The 20,004-nt window shown below is 37.0% G+C and overlaps 1 protein-coding gene across 4 annotated transcripts in view; it reads left to right on the plus strand.

The window, feature by feature from the left end:
- Positions 1–20,004, plus strand: part of CENPC (centromere protein C) — an 89,821-nt gene that overhangs the window by 57,779 nt on the left and 12,038 nt on the right. For 3 of the 4 annotated variants that reach the window (XM_082652697.1, XM_082652699.1, XM_082652700.1), the window contains 3 exons: positions 2,552–2,695; positions 3,835–3,917; positions 11,308–11,367. In XM_082652697.1, the coding sequence (XP_082508823.1) occupies positions 2,552–2,695; positions 3,835–3,917; positions 11,308–11,367 (287 nt within the window). The remainder of the gene's footprint in view (positions 1–2,551; positions 2,696–3,834; positions 3,918–11,307; positions 11,368–20,004) is intronic. The other variant, XM_082652698.1, reaches the window with a different exon arrangement.

Here is a 20,004-nt window from a genome sequence, read left to right on the forward strand (position 1 = left end):
CCGTTTGCCAATCTTTAGAGAAAGATTTACTCAGATCCTTTGCCTGATTTTTTTGGGATTGTCTTTTTTTTTAAATTGAATTGTATGAGGTTTTAATATATTCTAGATACAAGTCTCATCAAATAAATGATATTTGATAATCTTCTGTCTCATTCTTTGGATTGTCTCACTTTCTTGATGGTGTCCTTTGAAGCACAAAAGTTTTTAATTTTGGTAAAGTCCCATTGATCTGTTTTGTCCATTGTTGCTTGTACTTTTGGTGTCATATCTAAGAATCCTTTGCCCAGTCCAAGTTCATGAAGATTTACTCCCATGTTTTTTTCGTAAGAGTTTTGTAGTTTTAGCTCTTAAATTTAATTCTTTGATCCATTTTGAGTTAATTTTTGTATATGCTGTGAAAAGTCCAACTTCATTCTTTTGCATGTGACTATCCAGTTTTCCCATAACTGTTTGTCAAATGGTCTTAGCACCATTTTTGAAAATCAGCTGACCATAGATGTATAGGCTTATTTCTGGATTCTCAATTTTCTTGTTGTCTATATATCAGTTGTTGTTCTAGAACCACACTGTCTTGATTACCATTGCTTAGAGGTAAGTTTTGAAGTCAGGAAGTGTGATTTTTCTTTTTCACGAATGTTTTGGCTGTTCTAAGTCCCTTGCAATTCCATATAAGTTTTAGAATCAGTATGTCAGTTTCTGCAAAGATGTCAGAATTCTGAAATGGATTGCGTTGAATCTATTGGTTTGAGGAATATTTCCATCTTATCAGTGTCTATTGATCCTTGAACAGGGGTGTTTGTCCTATTATTTAGATCTTTAATTTTTCTCAGCAGTATTTTCAGAATATATTTTACACTTCTTTTGTTAAGTTCATGCCCCCTAAGTATCCCTTTTGATGCTGTTGTGAATGGAATTGCTTTTTAAATTTTATTTTTGGATTGATCATTGCAAATGTATAGACATACAATTGATCTTTGTATTTTGATCTTTATCCTGCAATCTTGTTGAACTCATGTATTAGTTCTGAGAGCTTTTTAGTAGATTTTGTGAGACTTTCTAAGTACAAGATCATGTCATTTGTGAATAGTGATAATTTTATTTCTCCCTTTCCAATCTGGATGCTTTTTCTTTCTTTTTCTTGCACTATTGTCCTGGCTGAAATTTTTAGTACTATGCTAAGTAGAAGTGACAATAGCAGACTTCCTTATCTTGTCCTTAATCTTAGGGGGAAAGCATTGAGTCTTTCACCATTCAGTACGTTATTAGCTGTGGGTTTTTCATAGATGTCCTTTTATCAGGTTGAGGAAGTTCCTTTTTATTCCTAGTTTGTTGAGCGTTTTTGTAGTGAAAAGATACATTTTGTCAAATGCTTTTTTTTTTTTTTTTTGCATCTACTGAGGTGATTGTGTGATACATTTTTTTTGTTGTTGATAAAATGTTGCTAGTTTTTTTGAGGGTTTTTTGTTTTGTTTCGGGTTTTTTTTTTTTTTGGCTGTAGTTTTCTTGTGATGTCTTTGTCTAGTTTTGTTATCAGGGTAACACTGACTTCATAAAATGAGTTGAAAAGTGCTCCTTTCTTTTTTGGAAGAGTTTGTGAAGAATTTGTATTAAGTCTTTGAATGACGGTAGAATTCATTGGTGAAACCATCTGGGCCTGGGCTTTTCTTTCTGGGTAGTTTTTTGATTACTGATTTATTCTCTTGTTATAAGTCTTTTGAAGTTGTTTATTTTTCTCTTGAATCAGTTTTGATAATTTGTGTGTTTCTAGGAATTTGTCCATTCCATCTAGGTTATCTAATTTGTTGGCATACAGTTGTTTATAGTATTCTCTAATAATCCTTTTTTTTTTTTCTTTTGACTCTGAAGGTAGGACCTAGAGGGAGACTAGAAACTCCAGAAATAAACTATCAAAGAATACTCAGAAGTTTGGATGCTCTTTAATTATGTTGCAAGCATAACTAAAGACTTTTTTTTCACAAATGATAAGAATAGGCTGGTAGACTGAGTCAAGAAACAAATTAAAACATAGGACTTGTAAGATGTGAGAGTGGAGAGAGAATTATGCAGTCTAGGAATAATGTATCTTGTTTGCATATATTTGGGGTAAGCTAGTTAGCTGGCAGCTACCAAAGAGATGAGCCTAGGTCCCTCTGGGCACTCTGCTGTTCCTTAGTAGGCTGAGTAGAGGTATCATATAAAACAATTTCAGTTGTTTGTGGATTTTCAACAAAAACTGTGATAGATTTAACTGTGTAGTATACATCATAAGCTGCCTGTAGTTAATGTCTCCCAGTGCCCTCCTATCATCATGTCTATCTCAGTTAGGCCAGGTCTGTACCGTTTCTTTTATCAGAATTTTTCAAATTAGAACTCTTGGTAGGTTCTAAAGTCAAATTTCCTTCCTGGACTAGTTGTAAGTTTTAGGACCTGAACAAGGTTATCTGATATTTGTTATAGCCAATGTTATATTGTCTACCCACCTTGTGTAATGTTTCTAGAAGAAATACTTTTTGAAGAAATGTAAAAAATTACAAACTTTTCATTTTCATAGAGGTACAGGAAGCTCAAAGAATCAAGATAGTATGGCTGCACAAAATGTTCATCAAAAGTCTCAGATCAGTGGATATACACGCAAGACACGAGCAGAGTCAAACTTGGATTCTAGAGAGCCTGGGACTTCAGTTTTGGAAGGAAGGTATGCATGTGTTCTAAGGATAATAGGATTTACTCACTGTATTTGTTACCAATTGCTGTGTAACAGATTACTCTCAAAGCTTAATATTAATTTTGTTAGTGCCTTGCAAACATTATTTCACAGTTTTTGTGGGTAGAAATCTGGGAGAGAATTAGCTGGCTAGTTCTGGCTCAGGGAATCTCATGAGGTATAGCAGTCAAGATATGTATCTGATTTGCAGTCCTATGAAGGCTTGACTAGAACTTGGAGGATCCACTTATAAGGTAGCTAGAGGCCACAGTTTCTTGTCATGTGGCTCTCTCCATAAGGGTATTCAGTATGGTAGCTAGCTGGCTTCCCACAAAGCAGGTGATCCAAGAGAAAGTGTGACTATCATGGAGGCCATAGTGTCTTTTGATGACCTAGTCTTTGAAGTCTTCCACTTTATTCTGTTCACTAGAAACAAGTCACTAAGTCCATACCACACTCAGAAGAGGGGAGTTAGAATTAAGCTGTACCTTTTGAAAGGGGTGTCATCTAAGAATTTGTGGATGTAAGTTTAAAGAGAGCATACTCAGTGAGCAAACCAGATTAACCTAGTCTCCTAATATCTGAAGTCACACACCCTTTTTCAAAATGAAAGAATGGTAAATTATAGCAGATTCTCAGACTTTGAAGGGATGGCTAAGATTTCTTTACTCTTTGGGAGCCTGTGACCACTAGGCCTGTCTTGGACTCATAATAGGAGGAAGAGGATCTAGGACTGGGATAAACTGAATCATCTGAACAGCTTCTGAACTATATTTTAAATTGCTTGTTTTTGCCTGTAGTTTAAAAAAAAATTAAGATAAGCTGATTTATTTGTAATTTTATTTCTTATGATTTGATTTTTATCAAAGAGTGTTATTTGAGTTGACTTAAATTTGTAACTCTGATTCATGAGTTAGTTTAAAGGGTTATAAAATTCAGTATTATTATGTTGGACAAGTCAAATGTGGTATTAAATTGTGGATTTTTTGTTTTATGCAGCAAATAAGTATACTATTAATATTTTATAAGAAAAAAACCTTTGGCAGTTTTAGGATAAAAATGACCATTAAGGTAGATATATTAGATAGATATAAATGCACAAATTTTGTGGTTTACCTTTTTTTCTTAAGTGGACCTTCTAGGCTCAAGAATTATTTAACGTCTGGAATGAATAATTCAGATGTGGATGATAATGAAGTTCAGGAAAGTTTGAGTAAGTTATGATTTATTTTCTACTGTCTTGATTTTTATAGTGTTATGCATGTGAAGTAAGGTGTGCTGTGTTTTATTTAAATTATCACCAGTGACATTTTTGTGGCAAATATGTATTGAGTACCTACCCTTAAGAACCTTACTTTATGGTTAGAGATTTCTAAGACCTTATACCTGGGTGAGAGAGGGAGGGAGGGAGAAGAGAGAGAGGGAGAAAGAATGAGAGAGATGAATGACAGTCCTTTCTTTGAAGTAGGACATAATATAATTGGCACTTAAGACACATACTGCAGTATTTTAAAGCTGTTAAGGGTATAAATGAAGCAAGATTAGACATATATTGATGATTACTGAAGCTAAGTGTTGAAGTTTTTAAAATGCCTCTTAATAGAGAGTTTTATAATTTTTTATGTCCCTGAAGAATGTGCTTGAAATATAATCTCTTATACTGTTTTTCTCTTTCCTAATTCACTAATTCTTTTTCCATTTAAATTGTTTCTTCCCCTTTTGTTTAGATTTACTTTATTATTTTTCTCTAAGTGGAATGCTTTTTATATTTATTTTTCTGCTTTTTATTTGGTAAAGAAAAAGCTGAATTTTCTGGAGTATAGTTTTAGTTTAAAATGAAAGGTTTTTTTTTTTTTTTTCAATAGAGCGTTCTTATTGTTGTACACTCTGAATTATAGTGGTGATTTTTCTTTGACCCAGGTGTTATTTAAAAGAGTTCATTAGTCAAGAGTTTGGTCTCCAGAGTCAGGAACCTGGGATTGAATCTAGCTTTACCACTTATTAGCTATGTTATCTTGAGTAAGAAATTTCAGTGTTCTTAGCTTCAATTTCCTTATTTGTAAACTGGCGATATCAATTCTAATCGCATAGATTGATACAAAGATGAATACACATTCTTTGCTTAGTTTTAATACCTGGTATATGTTCGTTATGCAGTGTTGGCTGTAATCCTAAGAAGTTGTGTTTTGTTTTGTTCTTTTGTTAATAATTTATAGTTTCATTTCATTGTTCTTGATAACTTTGCCCTGTATTATTAATTCTTTGAATTTTCTTTGTGTTCTAGAGTATGCTTAGAACACATAAAATTCATGGAAGAATTTTGTAATTCTTCTATGGATGCTTGAAAAAGAGAATATTACTTTTTGTGTACAGATATGGATTAAAAATATATATACACTCATTATTTTGTTAATGTAAGTGGATATATATTTTTAATATACTTTGCATATTTACGAAATTCTTAAATATTTATGGAATATTATGGAATACTTACTATGCATTCTAAGGGAAAAAGATATCAAAACTTGTGATTTGTTGGATGTTGAGAGTAGAAAAATAAAGCAGTGATTTTTAGGGTGGGAAATGCGAGTTACATTTTTAGATAGATGGGCAGAAAAGGTCTTACTGAAGAAGTGATAATTTGAGCAAAGATATGAGAAAGGTGAGAAATCAAATCATGCAGCTCTATGGAGAAATAGTGCCTCATGCAGAGGGAAGATAAAGGCAAAGGTTTTGATCAAGAAACACCAAGGAGGCTGGGAAGGCTGGAGTTGAGGAAGAGAGGGAGAGGGTAGTAGGAGATGATGTCACAGAGCTAACAAGAATGAAAGATCATATAGCATGTTAAAGGCTACTATAAGGATTTCGGGCTTTACTGAGAGAGATGGGAAGCCATTGGAGGATTTTGAGCAGAAGAGAGACATGACTAACCTATAAACAGAATAATTGCGGCTGCTGTAGAAAACACATCAGGGGTGGACTGATAAGTTTGAAGGGGGCAGGTGTAAGGTTGGAAGCAGGGAGACCAGTTGGTGAGACATTAGTAATCCCCTTGTGAGGTGGTAGCTTGGACTAGGGGGTTAGCAGTGGAAGGTGGAGAGCAGTAGTAGGATTTTAGGTGTTTTTGATGGTAGAATCAACATGATTTCCTGATGGATGGGATGTAAGGTGTAAAAGAAAGTGAGGTGTCAAGGATAATGGACTTTAAAGTTTTTGGCCTGAGCACCTGGAAGAATGGCGTTGTCATTTCTTGATTTGGAAACTTCTAGAGAAGGGCAGATTTGGGGGAAAAGAACAGGATCTTAGATTTGGACATTCTGTGTTTCATATTATTCTTATGATTTGTATCCTTATCATTTGTGAGGTCTGTTAAGGATCGCCAGAGTTGACGGTAAAGTGTTTGCTTTGCAGTGGTCTGTCTCTCCTATTTCCTGCAGTCTTTACTATGTACATTTCAGCGCTCTTACTGAGCATGTAAGTTTGCATATGGAATGTACCTGTTTTGGTCAAATTTACCTTCTTGATCATGTTACAATGCTTTTACTTTGTAGTCTTCTTTTGTCTAATATTAACATTGTGACTCCCTGCTTTCTTTTGGTTTGTTTTTGTTTCTTATATTTCTTTTCTTCCTTTTACTTAACCTTTTTTTTTTTAATCAAACTAAAGCAGAGTGGCTTCAAACAGCATGATTGAATTTTTATTTTTGACTTGCTCTGTCAGTATTTTTTTCCTTTAATAAATGTTTAACAGATATGCTTTGTTACTTCTTTGTAAAGTTGGTAGATAAGTCTCACACATGCTAGCAAGGACTCAGGAACTTTCTTTTTTATCACAATGAACAACTAGTCAAATAGTAAAAGTCTTTTGAGTCACAGTCTTTTTGTCCTTTAAACTATTTGGCTATTGCTCTTTTATCTCATGATAGCTAATGCTTATGAGTAGATATTGTAAGCCAGCCTTACTTCTTTTTTCCTTTGTAAATAACCTGTTTCTTCCATTTTCATGCTTATTAGGCTTTGTTAGTCTTTGAAATTCTGGAGTTGTCTCTGTGTTTGGCTTTGTTTTGTTTTATACTCTTCTGGGAAATAATTTTAAATTTAATCAAATACCATATCCCCTTCATCCAGTTCCCATAATTTCCAACATTTTACAATATTTGTTTCATTTCCCTCCCTGCCATCTCTACATAAATGTTTATACATGTTTATTAGTCTTTTTTTTGGACTGTTCAAGTGCAAGTCGCATACATATTATTGTGTGAGTATGTGCAGACATGATGCAAGACAAGAACATAATCACTCTTCATCCATCCACGTCAGGAAATCAGCATTAATATAACACTAGTCTTCCTTCACTGACTCCATGCAGATTTCACCAGCAGTTCCATCAGTGTTCCTTTTTCTCTCTGGTTCAGGATCCAATCTAGGATCATGGACTGTGTTTGGGTCTCATGTCCCTTCAGTTTCTTTCAATAAGGAATAGTTCTTTAGTCTTCTTCTAACTTTCCTGACCTTGACACTTTTTTAAAGAGCTTTTCATTCTTTAGAATGACCTTCAACCTGGGTGTCTCTAATTTCCTCATGATCAGATATGAGCCATGCATATTTAACAGAAATACTACAGAAATGGCTGTGTTCTTTGTGCATCACATTAGGAGGCAAACAGTGCTGACTCATCTTCTACTAGTGATTTTACTTATTTATTTATTTAATTTTAAAATAAATTTATTTGTTTTATTTATTTATTTTTGGCTGTGTTGGGTCTTTGTTGCTGCGTGCTAGCTTTCTCTAGTTGCAGTGAGTGGAAGCTACTGTTCATTGTGGTGTGCAGGCTTCTCATTGCAGTGGCTTCTCTTGTGGCAGAGCACGGGCTCTAGGTATGCGGGCTTCAGTAGTTCTGGCACACAGGCTTAGTTGCCTTGCAGCATATGGGATCTTCCCAGACCAGGGCTCGAACCGGTGTCCCCTGCATTGGCAGGTGGATTCTTAACCACTGCATCACCGGGGAAGCCCCTCTACTAGTGATTTTAATCTTCATCACCTGTTCAAGTTATTGTCTGCCAGGTTTCTCCACTCAGGGTTTTTCTCTTTGGTAATTGATAAGTATTTTGTGGAACTATATCCTATTTTAGTAACTTGTCCCTTTTCAAACCTCTGCACCAATATTAGCATCTTTTGAATATTCCCACCTGAATCCGCTAATGGTGGTACCAAATTACTATTTTCTACTTCCCTAATTTCTTCTCTGTTAGTTGGCATCCTATAAGAAATAGTTTTACTTACTCCTTCCCCATTTATTTATTCATTATTCATTTATTTATATTATTATGGACTACTACTGGGTTCCTATTTTATTCAGTGGGTTATAATCTTTATCATTTATTCTGGTACTCAAATTGTGCCAAATTTGGCCAGGAGGAGACATCCTTTCAACTGGTTCCTGAGACCTGTTGTCATGTTTCTGTCATTTTTTGAATACTGTCTTATTTTTTGGCAGAAGATGTTCCAGGCTCCTTCCCCTGCCTCTACTCTGGAATCAGTTATTTCTCCAAAGGAACCTAGTGGAGGATGACATTTAGAAACTTAGATCCGGGTGCTTGGTATACTCATTGTTACTGGGATATCACGGCTTTTAGGTTCTCTCAGTGGACTGAGATAGGAAATAGATAAACACACACATACATATATATGTGCACTGTACATACACAAGCATCTGTATCTTCTTTCTGTATTTATTCAGGCATCCCTTGCTTTATTGCTCTTTGCTTTAATGTGTGTCACAGATTTTGCATTTTTTACAAATTGAAGTTTTGCGGCAGGCAGCCCTAATCAAACAAGTCAATTGGCACCATTTTCCAATGGCATTTGCTCACTTAGTATCTCTGTGTCACATTTTGATAATTAACACAATATTTCATTATTATTATATTATGGTAATCTGTGATCAGTGATCTTTGTTACTACTGTAAAAAAACATTACGACTTGCAGAAGGCACAGATGATATGTAGCATTTTTTAGCAATAAAGTATTTAAGATACATTGATTTTTAGGCATAATGCTTTTGCACACTTAATAGACTACATTATAGTGTAAACATAACTTTTATATGTATTGCGAAACAAAAATATTCATGTGACTCACTTTATTGCCAGATTTGTTTTATTGCAGTGGTCTGGAACGAAACTCTCAATATCTCTGAGGTGTTTCTGTATTTAGAAACCATGAGTTCACATCAGTACCTCCAACTCCAGTCCAGCATGTTTGACTTTCCCTTTTCCATTTTTGTTTTGTTTTGTTTTTGTGGTACGCAGGCTTCTCACTGCTGTGGCCTCTCCCGTTGCGGAGCACAGGCTCCAGACGCGCAGGCTCAGCAGCCATGGCTCATGGGCCCAGCCGCTCCGCGGCACGTGGGATCTTCCCAGACCGGGGCATGAACCTGTGTCCCCTGCATCGGCAGGCAGACTCTCAACCACTGCGCCACCAGGGAAGCCCTCCCTTTTCCATTTTAATAAACCCTTTCTCAAGGATAGTGAGAAGCCTGGCTCCCATTATCCTCAGTATATTTATTCATTTGCTTTGTTCCTTCTCTTGTCTCCCACAGTTGCCTCCAGAGCCCACTGCTATAGGAAAATTTCCAAGAACGACTAATCCTCTACTTGTTATAGTGGGAAGTACAAGGGAAATTATATATATATATATATATATATATTTTTTTTTTTTTTTGGAATAGCTTTATTGGGATGTACTTCACATACCATACAATTAACGCATTTATAGTATATAATTCAGTAGTTTATAATTATCACCACAGTAAATTTTAGAACACTTTCATGATCCCAAAAAAGAAACCTTCTACTCTTTAGCTGAGAATGTAATGAAAACTTAGACCTGCTTTTCAGGAAATGTATATTACACACAAAATTGTATTAAAAATCTAAGATGGTTCATGGATATTAAGTATTCTAGTTTCATATTGCTGCATAACTTAACATCCCAAACTTCATGGCTTAATACAACAGTCGATTTATCTCTTATGGTTCTGTGGGTTGACTTAGTTTATTAGCTGGGCAATTCTCATTTTGGCTCTCATGCATTTGTAGTTAGATGCAAGCTGCTGGGGCTGGAGTCACTTGAAATATCAGCTGGACTGGAAATCCATGGTGACTTATTTACTCATATATTTGGTACCTTGCCAGGGTGGCTGAAATAATTGGGGGCTGGCCAAGCATCTCTTTTCCTCCACATGGCCTTTCCACTTGGTTATCTTGGGTTTCCTCACAGCATGGCAGTCTTGGGGTAATCAGTCTTCATAATGATGGCTGTCTTTCCTCAGACTGAAGTTCCAAGAGATCCAGGTGGCACCTGCGTGTCTTCTGAGGAATTAGCTTTCAAAGTCCCAGAATGTCATTTCTGTGCATTCCATTAGTCAAGCAACTCACTAAGGCCAGTGGTGATTCAAGGAGAAGGCAATTAAACTTTGCCTCTTGATAAAGAACAGCGTTTGTGCATAGGAAGCGAAATAATTGATGGTTGTTATGTTTAGATGCTATTTATCACACTAAAGTTTAGAACTCTTGACCTAATTGTCACACTGCTAAGTAAATTCAGTATGGTTGCACTATTTACAACTTTAAGAATCATAGATTACTTTATTAACAGAGTAATTATTCATTATCACTCTTTGCATTTTTATCCACCCAGTGGCTTATTTCACTTAAAGTCCACAAGCAATAGAAAACCTGTTTGTTTTTTGTTACTTGTAACTGTTATCTTCTTAAGATATATTCACTGTAGCAAAATCTAGAGACATATTATACTCTTTTTCACTAGCCTTCATTTCTCAGCAGTGAAAAGCAAAGGGAGTAATAAAATGTATTGTCAGGTTGACAGATGAATGGATAAAGAAGATGTGGCACGTGTATACAATGGAATATTACTCAGCCATAAAAAGAAACGAAATTGAGTTATTTGTAGTGAGGTGGATGGACCTAGAGTCTGTCCTACAGAGTGAAGTAAGTCAGAAAGAGAGAAATAAATACCGTATGCTAACACATATACATGGAATCTAAAAAAAAAAAAAAAATTGTTCTGATAAACCTAGGGGCAGGACAGGAATAAAGACAGAGACGTAGAGAATGGACTTGAGGACACGGGGAGGGAGAAGGGTAAGCTGGGATGAAATGAGAGAGTAACACTGACATATATACACTACAAAATGTAAAATAGATAGCTAGTGGGAAGCAGCTGCATAGCACAGGGAGATCAGCTCAGTGCTTTGCGACCACCTAGATGGGTGGGATAAGGAGGGTGGGAGGCAGACACAAGAGGGAGGGGATATGGGGATATATGTATGCATATAGCTGATTCACTTTGTTATATACCAGAAACTAACACAATATTGTAAAGAAATTATACTCCAATAAAGATGTTATAAAAAAAAGGAGTATGCATCCAAGTAAAGAACTTATTTTCTAAGAAAAAAAATGTATTTTCAGGTTGAATTTTATTTTAAAATATTTATACTGAAGTTGACCGAGTAGCACACTTTAACTCAACATGAAATTAGTGGCCATTGCTCATGATATTGCTTCTGCAATTTGCAGATGATTCAAGAGTAAAAAGGTCTAACTCAACACCAGAGAACAAGGTGCATCACAAATTAGGTAAGATTACTTTTCTCTTAATATTTTCATATTATAAAACCTTTATTTCTAAATATAACTTAATTTTTTCTCAGGCAGGGGGAAAATATTATGTGGATTAATTGTCAGAGAAAGTAAAACTTGTATTTAGTTTTCATGAATTTCATGGTAAATCATCACAGGCCACTGAGTTTCTTTATTGTCCATTTATGAAGCCTGTAATCCTCTCACTCATTGCTCTATAGTAGGGAGCTGATAAGCTAAGAAGCTAGGGTGGAGAATTATATAAAATGTAACTGCTAAGTAGATGGCATCCCTGACAACTTCTCCCGTTTTTTCCAGTTCACACCTAAACAAAGCAGTAACTAGGATAAGTAAGCTGGGAGCTAAGGAATCCATGGAGAGGCTCACATGAGGATTAAAACTATGGTTTTTAAAGAGATATTTGCTGGTCAAGATTCATGGGACCTCTCACCTTTGTGGAACTGGAGTGGCTTTTTATCTCTCCCCCTATACTTGAGGCTTCTACACCTGTACCTGAAGAGAACCTGTAGGAATGAAGCTTTTTCTAATTGCTTCAACCAAAACCTCACATCTTGTCAGTTAGTATTTTGTAGGCCCATGTGAAGAGAGGCTGCTATACTTCTCAGTGCTTAATGCTTGTCTTGGAGTGGAATATGCCTAGAGTCAGAGTAGGCAAAGAGAAATAAAAGTGTCCCTGAGCAGGGGCTCCAGCAACCCAAGAGAGGAAAATCAAGAATTATGCCTAGCAACAGTAGGCAGCTTCTGGTGTGCTAGAACCCATTGTAGTAGATGGATAACAATTTTAACAATGAAGGAAATATGAGTACTGTCAGAGATCTAGTTATATCATAGAAGGCTTTCTGGTTGCTAAAGCATAATTTTTCAGTTTAAAAAGTCAGTACATGAACTGAAAGTAAATATATTTTCTGTTGAGAGCTGAATTAGTAGCTGGTATTGACATTGAAGAAATTCATCAGAACAGAAATATAAAAAAAGATGGAAACAATGAAGAAAAAAATATGCAGTGGAAATAACAGGGAGACAGCAGATAAAACATGCAAATAACAGGATTTCCAGAAAAAAGAAACAGATGGAGGAATGAAAACAGTTAAAGAAAGTACTAGTTAAAACTTCTGTGGGCTTCCCTGGTGGCGCAGTGGTTGGGAGTCCGCCTGCCAATGCAGAGGACGCGGGTTTGTGCCCCAGTCCAGGAAGATCCCACATGCCGCGGAGTGGCTGGGCCCGTGAGCCATGGCCGCTGAGCCTGGGTGTCCGGAGCCTGTGCTCCGCAATGGGAGAGGCCACAACAGTGAGAGGCCTGCGTACCGCAAAAAACAAACAAAAAACAAACAAACAAAAAAAAAACAATTAAAACTTCCCTAGAGTAAAGATAGGCTTGATCTGCAATTTGAGAAAGTTTACCAACTGCCAGAGAGAATTAATGAAAAAGATACATCTCTAGACATAAGTGAATAGAATTCCTGAATTTCAAGGATAGAAGAAAGCTTCCAGACAGAAAAGTTACATATAAAGGAGAAAAAAAACCCCAACAAAATCTGACTCCCACGACTCACATATGCAACTCTGGAAGAATAAAGTAATATATATAGCCTTTCAGAAATGTATTACAGAGGCAGGCATAGTCAAGATGGCATACTAGGAGCATGTGGAATTCATGTCTTCTCACAACTAGGGCACGTACCAGGCACTGGTGGGGGACCATGGACCCCTAAGGGGACAGGATGAACCCCCAGTGACTGGTTGTTTCTATTATACTTTTATTTTTCCTGATATATTTTTTATCTTTCTAATTTTATTTTTTATTTATTTATTTTTTTTGCGGTACGTGGGCCTCTCACTGTTGTGGCCTCTCCCGTTGCAGAGCACAGGCTCCGGATGCACAGGCCTAGCGGCCGTGGCTCATGGGCCAAGCCGCTCCGTGGCATGTGGGATCTTCCCGGACCGGGGCACGAACCCATGTCCCCTGCATCGGCAGGCGGACTCTCAACCACTGCGACACCAGGGAAGACCTGTTTTGTTTTTTATTCTTTGATATTGTACTGCTCCTTTTCTCTTCCTTTCTTTTTCTTTTTTTTATGCACCACGAAGCTTGTGGGATCTTAGTCATCAGGCCAAAGGTCGTGCCCGAGCTCCTGTGGTGGGAGCTGCGAGTCCAAACCGCTGGACTAACAGAGAACCTCAGCCCCCACAGAATATCAATTGGAGTGAGGCCTCCTGGAGGTCCTCATCTCAGGACCAAGACCTGGCTCTATCCAAGTGCCTGCAAACTCCAGTGCTGGACGTCTCAGGCCAAACAACCAGTAAGACAGGAATGCAGCACCACCCATCAAAAAAAAAAAAAAGGACAAAAAAATATGTTACAGATGAAGGAGCAAGGTAAAAACCCACCAAACCAAACAAATGAAGAGGAAATAGGCAGTCTATCTGAAAAAGAATTCAGAGTAATGATAGTAAAGGTGATCCAAAATCTTGGAAACAGAATGGAGAAAATACAAGAAACATTTAACAAGGATCTGGAAGAACTAAAAGGCAAACAGTGATGAACAACACAATTACTGAAATTAAAAATACTGTAGAAGGAATCAATAGCAGAATAACTGAGGCAGAAGAACAGACAAGTGAGCTAGAAAATAAAATGGTGGAAATAACTGTCAGGGAGCATAATAAAGAAAAAAGAATGAAAAGAATTGAGGACAGTCAGAGACCTCTGGGACAACATTAAACGCACCAACATTCAAATTATAGGGGTCCCAGAAGAAGAAGAGAAAGAAAAAGGGTCTGAGAAAATATTTGAAGAGATTATAGCCAAAAACTTCCCAAACATGGGAAAGGAAATAGACAGTCAAGTCCAGGAAGCACAGAGAGTACCATACAAGATAAACCCAAACAGAAACACACCAAGACACATATTAATCAAACTATCAAAAATTAAATACAAAGAAAAAGTATTAAAAGCAGCAAGGGAAAAGCAACAAGTAACATACAAGGGAATCCACATAAGGTTAACAGCTGGTCTTTCAGCAGAAACTCTGCAAGCCTGAAGGGAGTGGCAGGACATATTTAAAGTGATGAAAGGGAAAAACCTGCAACCAAGATTACTCTACCCAGCAAGGATCTAATTGAGATTCGATGGAGAAATTAAAACCTTTACAGATAAGCAAAAGTTATGGGAATTCAGCACCACCAAACCAGATTTATAGGCAGGAAACACAAGAGAAGGAAAAGAACTACAAAAACAAACCAACAACAATTAAGAAAATGGTCATAGGAACATACATATTGATAATTATCTTAAATGTAAATGGACTAAATGCTCCCACCAAAAGACAGACTGGCTGAATGGATATAAAAACAAGACCCGTATATATGCTGTCTACAAGATACCCACTTCAGACCTAGGGACACATACAGACTGAAAGTGAGGGGATGGAAAAAGATATTCCATGCAAATGGAAATCAAAAGATAGCTGGAGTAGCAATTCTCCTATCAGACAAAATAAAGACTATTACAGGAGACACAGAAGGACACTACAGAATGATAAGGGATCAATCCAAGAAGAAGATACAACAATTGTAACAATATATGCACCCAACATAGGAGCTCCTCAATACATAAGGCAAATGCTAACAGCCATAAAAGGGGAAATTGACAGTAACACAATCATAGTAGGGGACTTTAACACCCCACTTTCACCAACAGACAGATCATCCAAAATGAAAATAAATAAGGAAACACAAGCTTTAAATTGACGCATTAAACAAGATGGACTTAATTGATATTTATAGGACATGCCATCCAAAAACAACAGAATACACTTTCTTCTCAAGTGCTCATGGAACATTCTGCAGGATAGACCATATGTTGCGTCACAAATCAAGCCTTGGTAAATTTAAGAAAACTGAAATTGTATCAAGTATCTTTTCTGATCACAACGCTGTGAGACTAGATATCATTTACAGGAAAAAGACTGTAAAATATACAAACACATGGAGGCTAAACAATACGCTACTGAATAACCAAGAGGTCACTGAAGAAATCAAAGAGGAAATCAAAAAATACCTAGAAACAAATGACAACGGAAACACGATGACCCAAAACCTGTGGGATGCAGTAAAAGCAGTTCTACGAGGGAAGTTTATAGCAAAACAATCCTACCTTAAGAAACAAGAAAAATCTCAAATAAACAACCTAACCTTACACCTAAAGCAATTAGAGAAAGAAGGACAAGAAAACCCAAAGTTAGCAGTAGGAAACAATTCATAAAGATAAGATCAGAAATAAGTGAAAAAGAAATGAAGGAAACAATAGCAAAGATCAATAAAACTAAAATCTGGTTCTTTGAGAAGATAAACAAAATAGATAAACCATTAGCCAGACTTATAAAGAAAAAAGGGAGAAGACTCAAATCAACAGAATTAGGAATGAAGACGGAGAAGTAACAACTGACAGTGCAGAAATACAAAGGATCATGAGAGATTAGACTACAAGCAACTCTATGCCAATAAAATGGACAACTTGGAAGAAATGGACACATTCTTAGAAAAGTACAACCTTCCAAGACTGAACCAGGAAGAAATAGAAAATATAAACAGACCAATCACAAACACTGAAATTGAAACTGTGATTAACAATCTTCCGATAAACAGCCCAGGACCAGATGGATTCACAGGCAAATTCTGTCAAACATTTAGATAAGAGCTAACACCCATCCTTCTCAAACTGTTCGAAAATATAGCAGTAGGAGGAATACTCCCAAACTCATTCTACGAAGCTACCATCACCCTGAAGCCAAACCCAGACAAAGATGTCACAAAAAAAGAAAACTACAGGCCAGTATCTCTGATGAACATAGATGCAAAAATCCTCAACAAAATACTAGCAAACAGAATCCAACAGCACATTAAAAGGATCATACACCATGATCAAGTGGGGTTTACCCCAGGAATGCAAGGATTCTTAAGTATACACAAATCAATTAATAATGATACACCATATTAACAAATTGAGGGATTAAAAACCATATAATAATCTCAATAGATGCAGAAAATGCTTTTGACAAAATTCAACACCCATTTATGAAAAAACTCTCCAGAAAGTTGGCATAGAGGGAACCTACCTCAACATAGTAAAAGCTATATATGACAAATCCACAGTCAACATCGTTCTCAATGGTGAAAAACTGAAACCATGTCCTATAAGATCAGGAACAAGACAAGGTTGCCCACTCTCACCGCTAGTATTCAACATAGTTTTCGAAGCCTTAGCCACAGCCATCAGAGAAGAAAAAGAAATAAAAGGAATCCAAAGCGGAAAAGCAGTAGTAAAACTGTCACTGTTTGCAGATGATATGATACTATCCATAGAGAATCCTAAAGATGCTACCAGAAAACTACTAGAGCTAATCAATGTATTTGGTAGAGTAGCAATATACAATATTAATGCACAGAAATCTCCTGTATTCCTAAACACTAATGATGAAAAATCTGAAAGAGAAGTTAAGGAAACACTCCAATTTACCATTGCAACGAAAAGAATAAAATACCTAGGTATCAACCTACCTAAGGATACAAAAGACCTGTATACAGAAAAATATTAGACACTAATGAAAGAAATTAAAGATGATACAAACAGATGGAGAGATATACCATGTTCTTGGGTTGGAAGAATCAACATTGTGAAAATGACTATACTACCCAAAGCAATCTACAGATTCAGTGCAATCCCTGTGAAACTACCAATGGTATTTTTCACAGAACCAGAACAAAATATTTCACAATTTGTATGGAAACACAAAAGACCCCGAATAGCCAAAGCAATCTTGAGAAAGAAAAACAGAGCTGGAGGAATCAGGCTCCTGGACTTCAGACTGTACTACAAAGCTACAGTAATCAAGGCAGTATGGTACTGGCAAAAAAACCAGAAATATAGATCAATGGAACAGGATAGAAAGCCCAGAGATAAAGCCATGCACATATGGTCACCTTTTCTTTGATAAAGGAGGCAAGAATATACAATGGAGAAAAGACAGCCTCTTCAATAAGTGGTGCTGGGAAAACTGGATAGCTACATGTAAAAGAATGACATTAGAACACTCCCTAATACCATACCCAAAAATAAACTCAAAATGGATTAAAGGCCTAAATGTAAGGCCAGACACTGTAAAACTCTTAGAGGAAAACATAGGCAGAACACTCCATGAGATAAATCACAGCAAGATCCTTTTTGACCCACCTCCTAGAGTAAAGGGAATGAAAACAAAAATAAACAATTGGACCTAATGTAACTTAAAAACTTTTGCACAGCAAAGGAAACCATAAACCAGACGAAAAGACAGTCCTAAGAATGGGAGAAAATATGTGCAAATGAAGCAACTGACAAAGGATTAATCTCCAAAATATACAAGCAGCTCATGTAGCTCAATATCAATAAAAAACCCAGTCCAAAAGTGGGCAGAAAACCTAAATGGATATTTCTCCAAAGAAGATATACAGATTGCCAACAAACACATGGAAATATGCCCAACACCACTAATCATAAGAGAAATGCAAATCAAAACTACAATAAGGTATCACTTCACACCAGTCAGAATGGCCATCATCACAAAATCTACAAACAATAAATGCTGGAGAGGTTGTGGAGAAAAGGGAACCCTCTTGCATTGTTGGTGGGAATGTAAATTGATACAGCCACTATGGAGAACAGAATGGAGGTTCCTTAAAAAACTAAAAATAGAACTACCATATGACCCAGCAGTCCCACTACTGGTCATATACCTGAGAAAACCACAATTCAAAGAGTCATGTACCACAGTGTTCATTGCTGCACTATTTACAATAGCCAGGACATGGCAGCAACCTAAGTGTCCATAAAGCGATGATGAATGGATAAAGAAGACGTGGCATATATACACACACACACACACACACACACACACACACACACACACACACACACACACACACACACACACACACACACACACAATGGAATATTACTCAGCCATAAAAAGAAATGAAATTGAGTTACTTGTAGTGAGTTGGATGGACTTAGAGTCTGTCATACAGAGTGAAGTAAGTCAGAAAGAGAAAAACAAATACCGTATGCTAACACACAGATATGGAATCTAAAAAAAAAAATGATTCTGATGAACCTAGGGGCAGGACAAGAATAAAGACAGAGACGTAGAGAATGGACTTGAGGTCACGGGGAGGGAGAAGGGTAAGCTGGGACGAAGTGAGAGAGTAACATTGACATATATACACTATGAAATGTAACATAGATAGCTAGTGGGAAGCAGCTGCATAGCACAGGGAGATCAGCTCAGTGCTTTGCGACCACCTCGATGGGTGGGATAGCGAGGATGGGAGGGAGGCGCAAGAGGGAGGGGATATGGGGATATATGTATACATATAGCTTATTCACCTTGTTATACAGTAGGTACTAACACAACATTGTAAAGCAGTTATACTCCAATAAAGATGGTAAAAAAAAAAAATGCATTACAGTCCTTTGTTTTAACTAGCCACGATATCTTTCTTTCTGATAACTGAATTTATTTTGCAGATAGTGCAAGATTAAGTTCAGCTTCCTCTATGTAAAATATCCATGTAAGGTAATCTAACCAACTATCATATAAGTAAAAAATGAGTTCAAAGAGAGGAAACAGTGCTGAGGAATGATTCTGAATATACGTGGTTAAATTTAAACAATGTATATTTGTTTTCTGCTGCTGTGTACCAAATTACTACAAATTTAGTTGTTTAGACAACACACATTATTATCCCTTGGTTTCCGTGGGTCAGGAGCTCAGGCACAAATTAGCTGGGTCCTCTGTTCAAGGGTTTCACAGGCTGCAGTCCAACGTCTCAGCCTGGGCCATGATCTTACCTGAGGCTCGAGATCCTGTTAACCACCACAAGCTCATGTAGTTGTTAGCAGAATTCAGTTCCTTGGAATTGTAGGACTGAGGTACATGTTTCCTTGGTGGCTGTGAGCCATGGGCCACTAGTCTCAACTTCTAGGGGTCACCTGCAGTTCCTTGGTGCATGACCCTTTTCATAGACCCTTCACAGTATGGCAGCTTGCTTCTCCAAAGTGAGCAAGGAAGAATTTTTCTCTCCTTCTGGTAGTGTCTTATATGTATGATCATGATGTAATCACAGAAGTGACTTCCCATTGCTTTTGCCATATTGTGTTGAGTGTGTCATAGGTTCCACATGTATCCCAGGGAAGGGGATTATATAAAGGTGTGTCTCATTGCTCACACCTTAGGATATGTCTACTACTAAATGCTAATATGATTGGGGATTTATAAGTACTAAGTAAGGATTTTTGCAGTGATAGCTTGAAATCCACACTATCTTAACAAAACTTGGTGTGGTGGGGAGGAGAGTAGGAGTGGAAGAGGGGTAATAAAAGTAGTGTAAAAGTTTCATTTTACTAAATGAGAAAAAGGAGACAATAACATCTTGGTGGGGGATATAGTTTTTTTTTGTTGTTTTTTTGCTGTATGCAGGCCTCTCACTGTTGTGGCCTCTCCCGTTGTGTAGCACAGGCTCCAGACACGCAGGCTCAGCAGCCATGGCTCACGGGTCCAGCCGTTCCGCGGCATG

This window comes from Grampus griseus (assembly GCF_964374135.1).
Source record: "Grampus griseus genome assembly, chromosome: 4".
Taxonomy (NCBI): domain Eukaryota; kingdom Metazoa; phylum Chordata; class Mammalia; order Artiodactyla; family Delphinidae; genus Grampus; species Grampus griseus.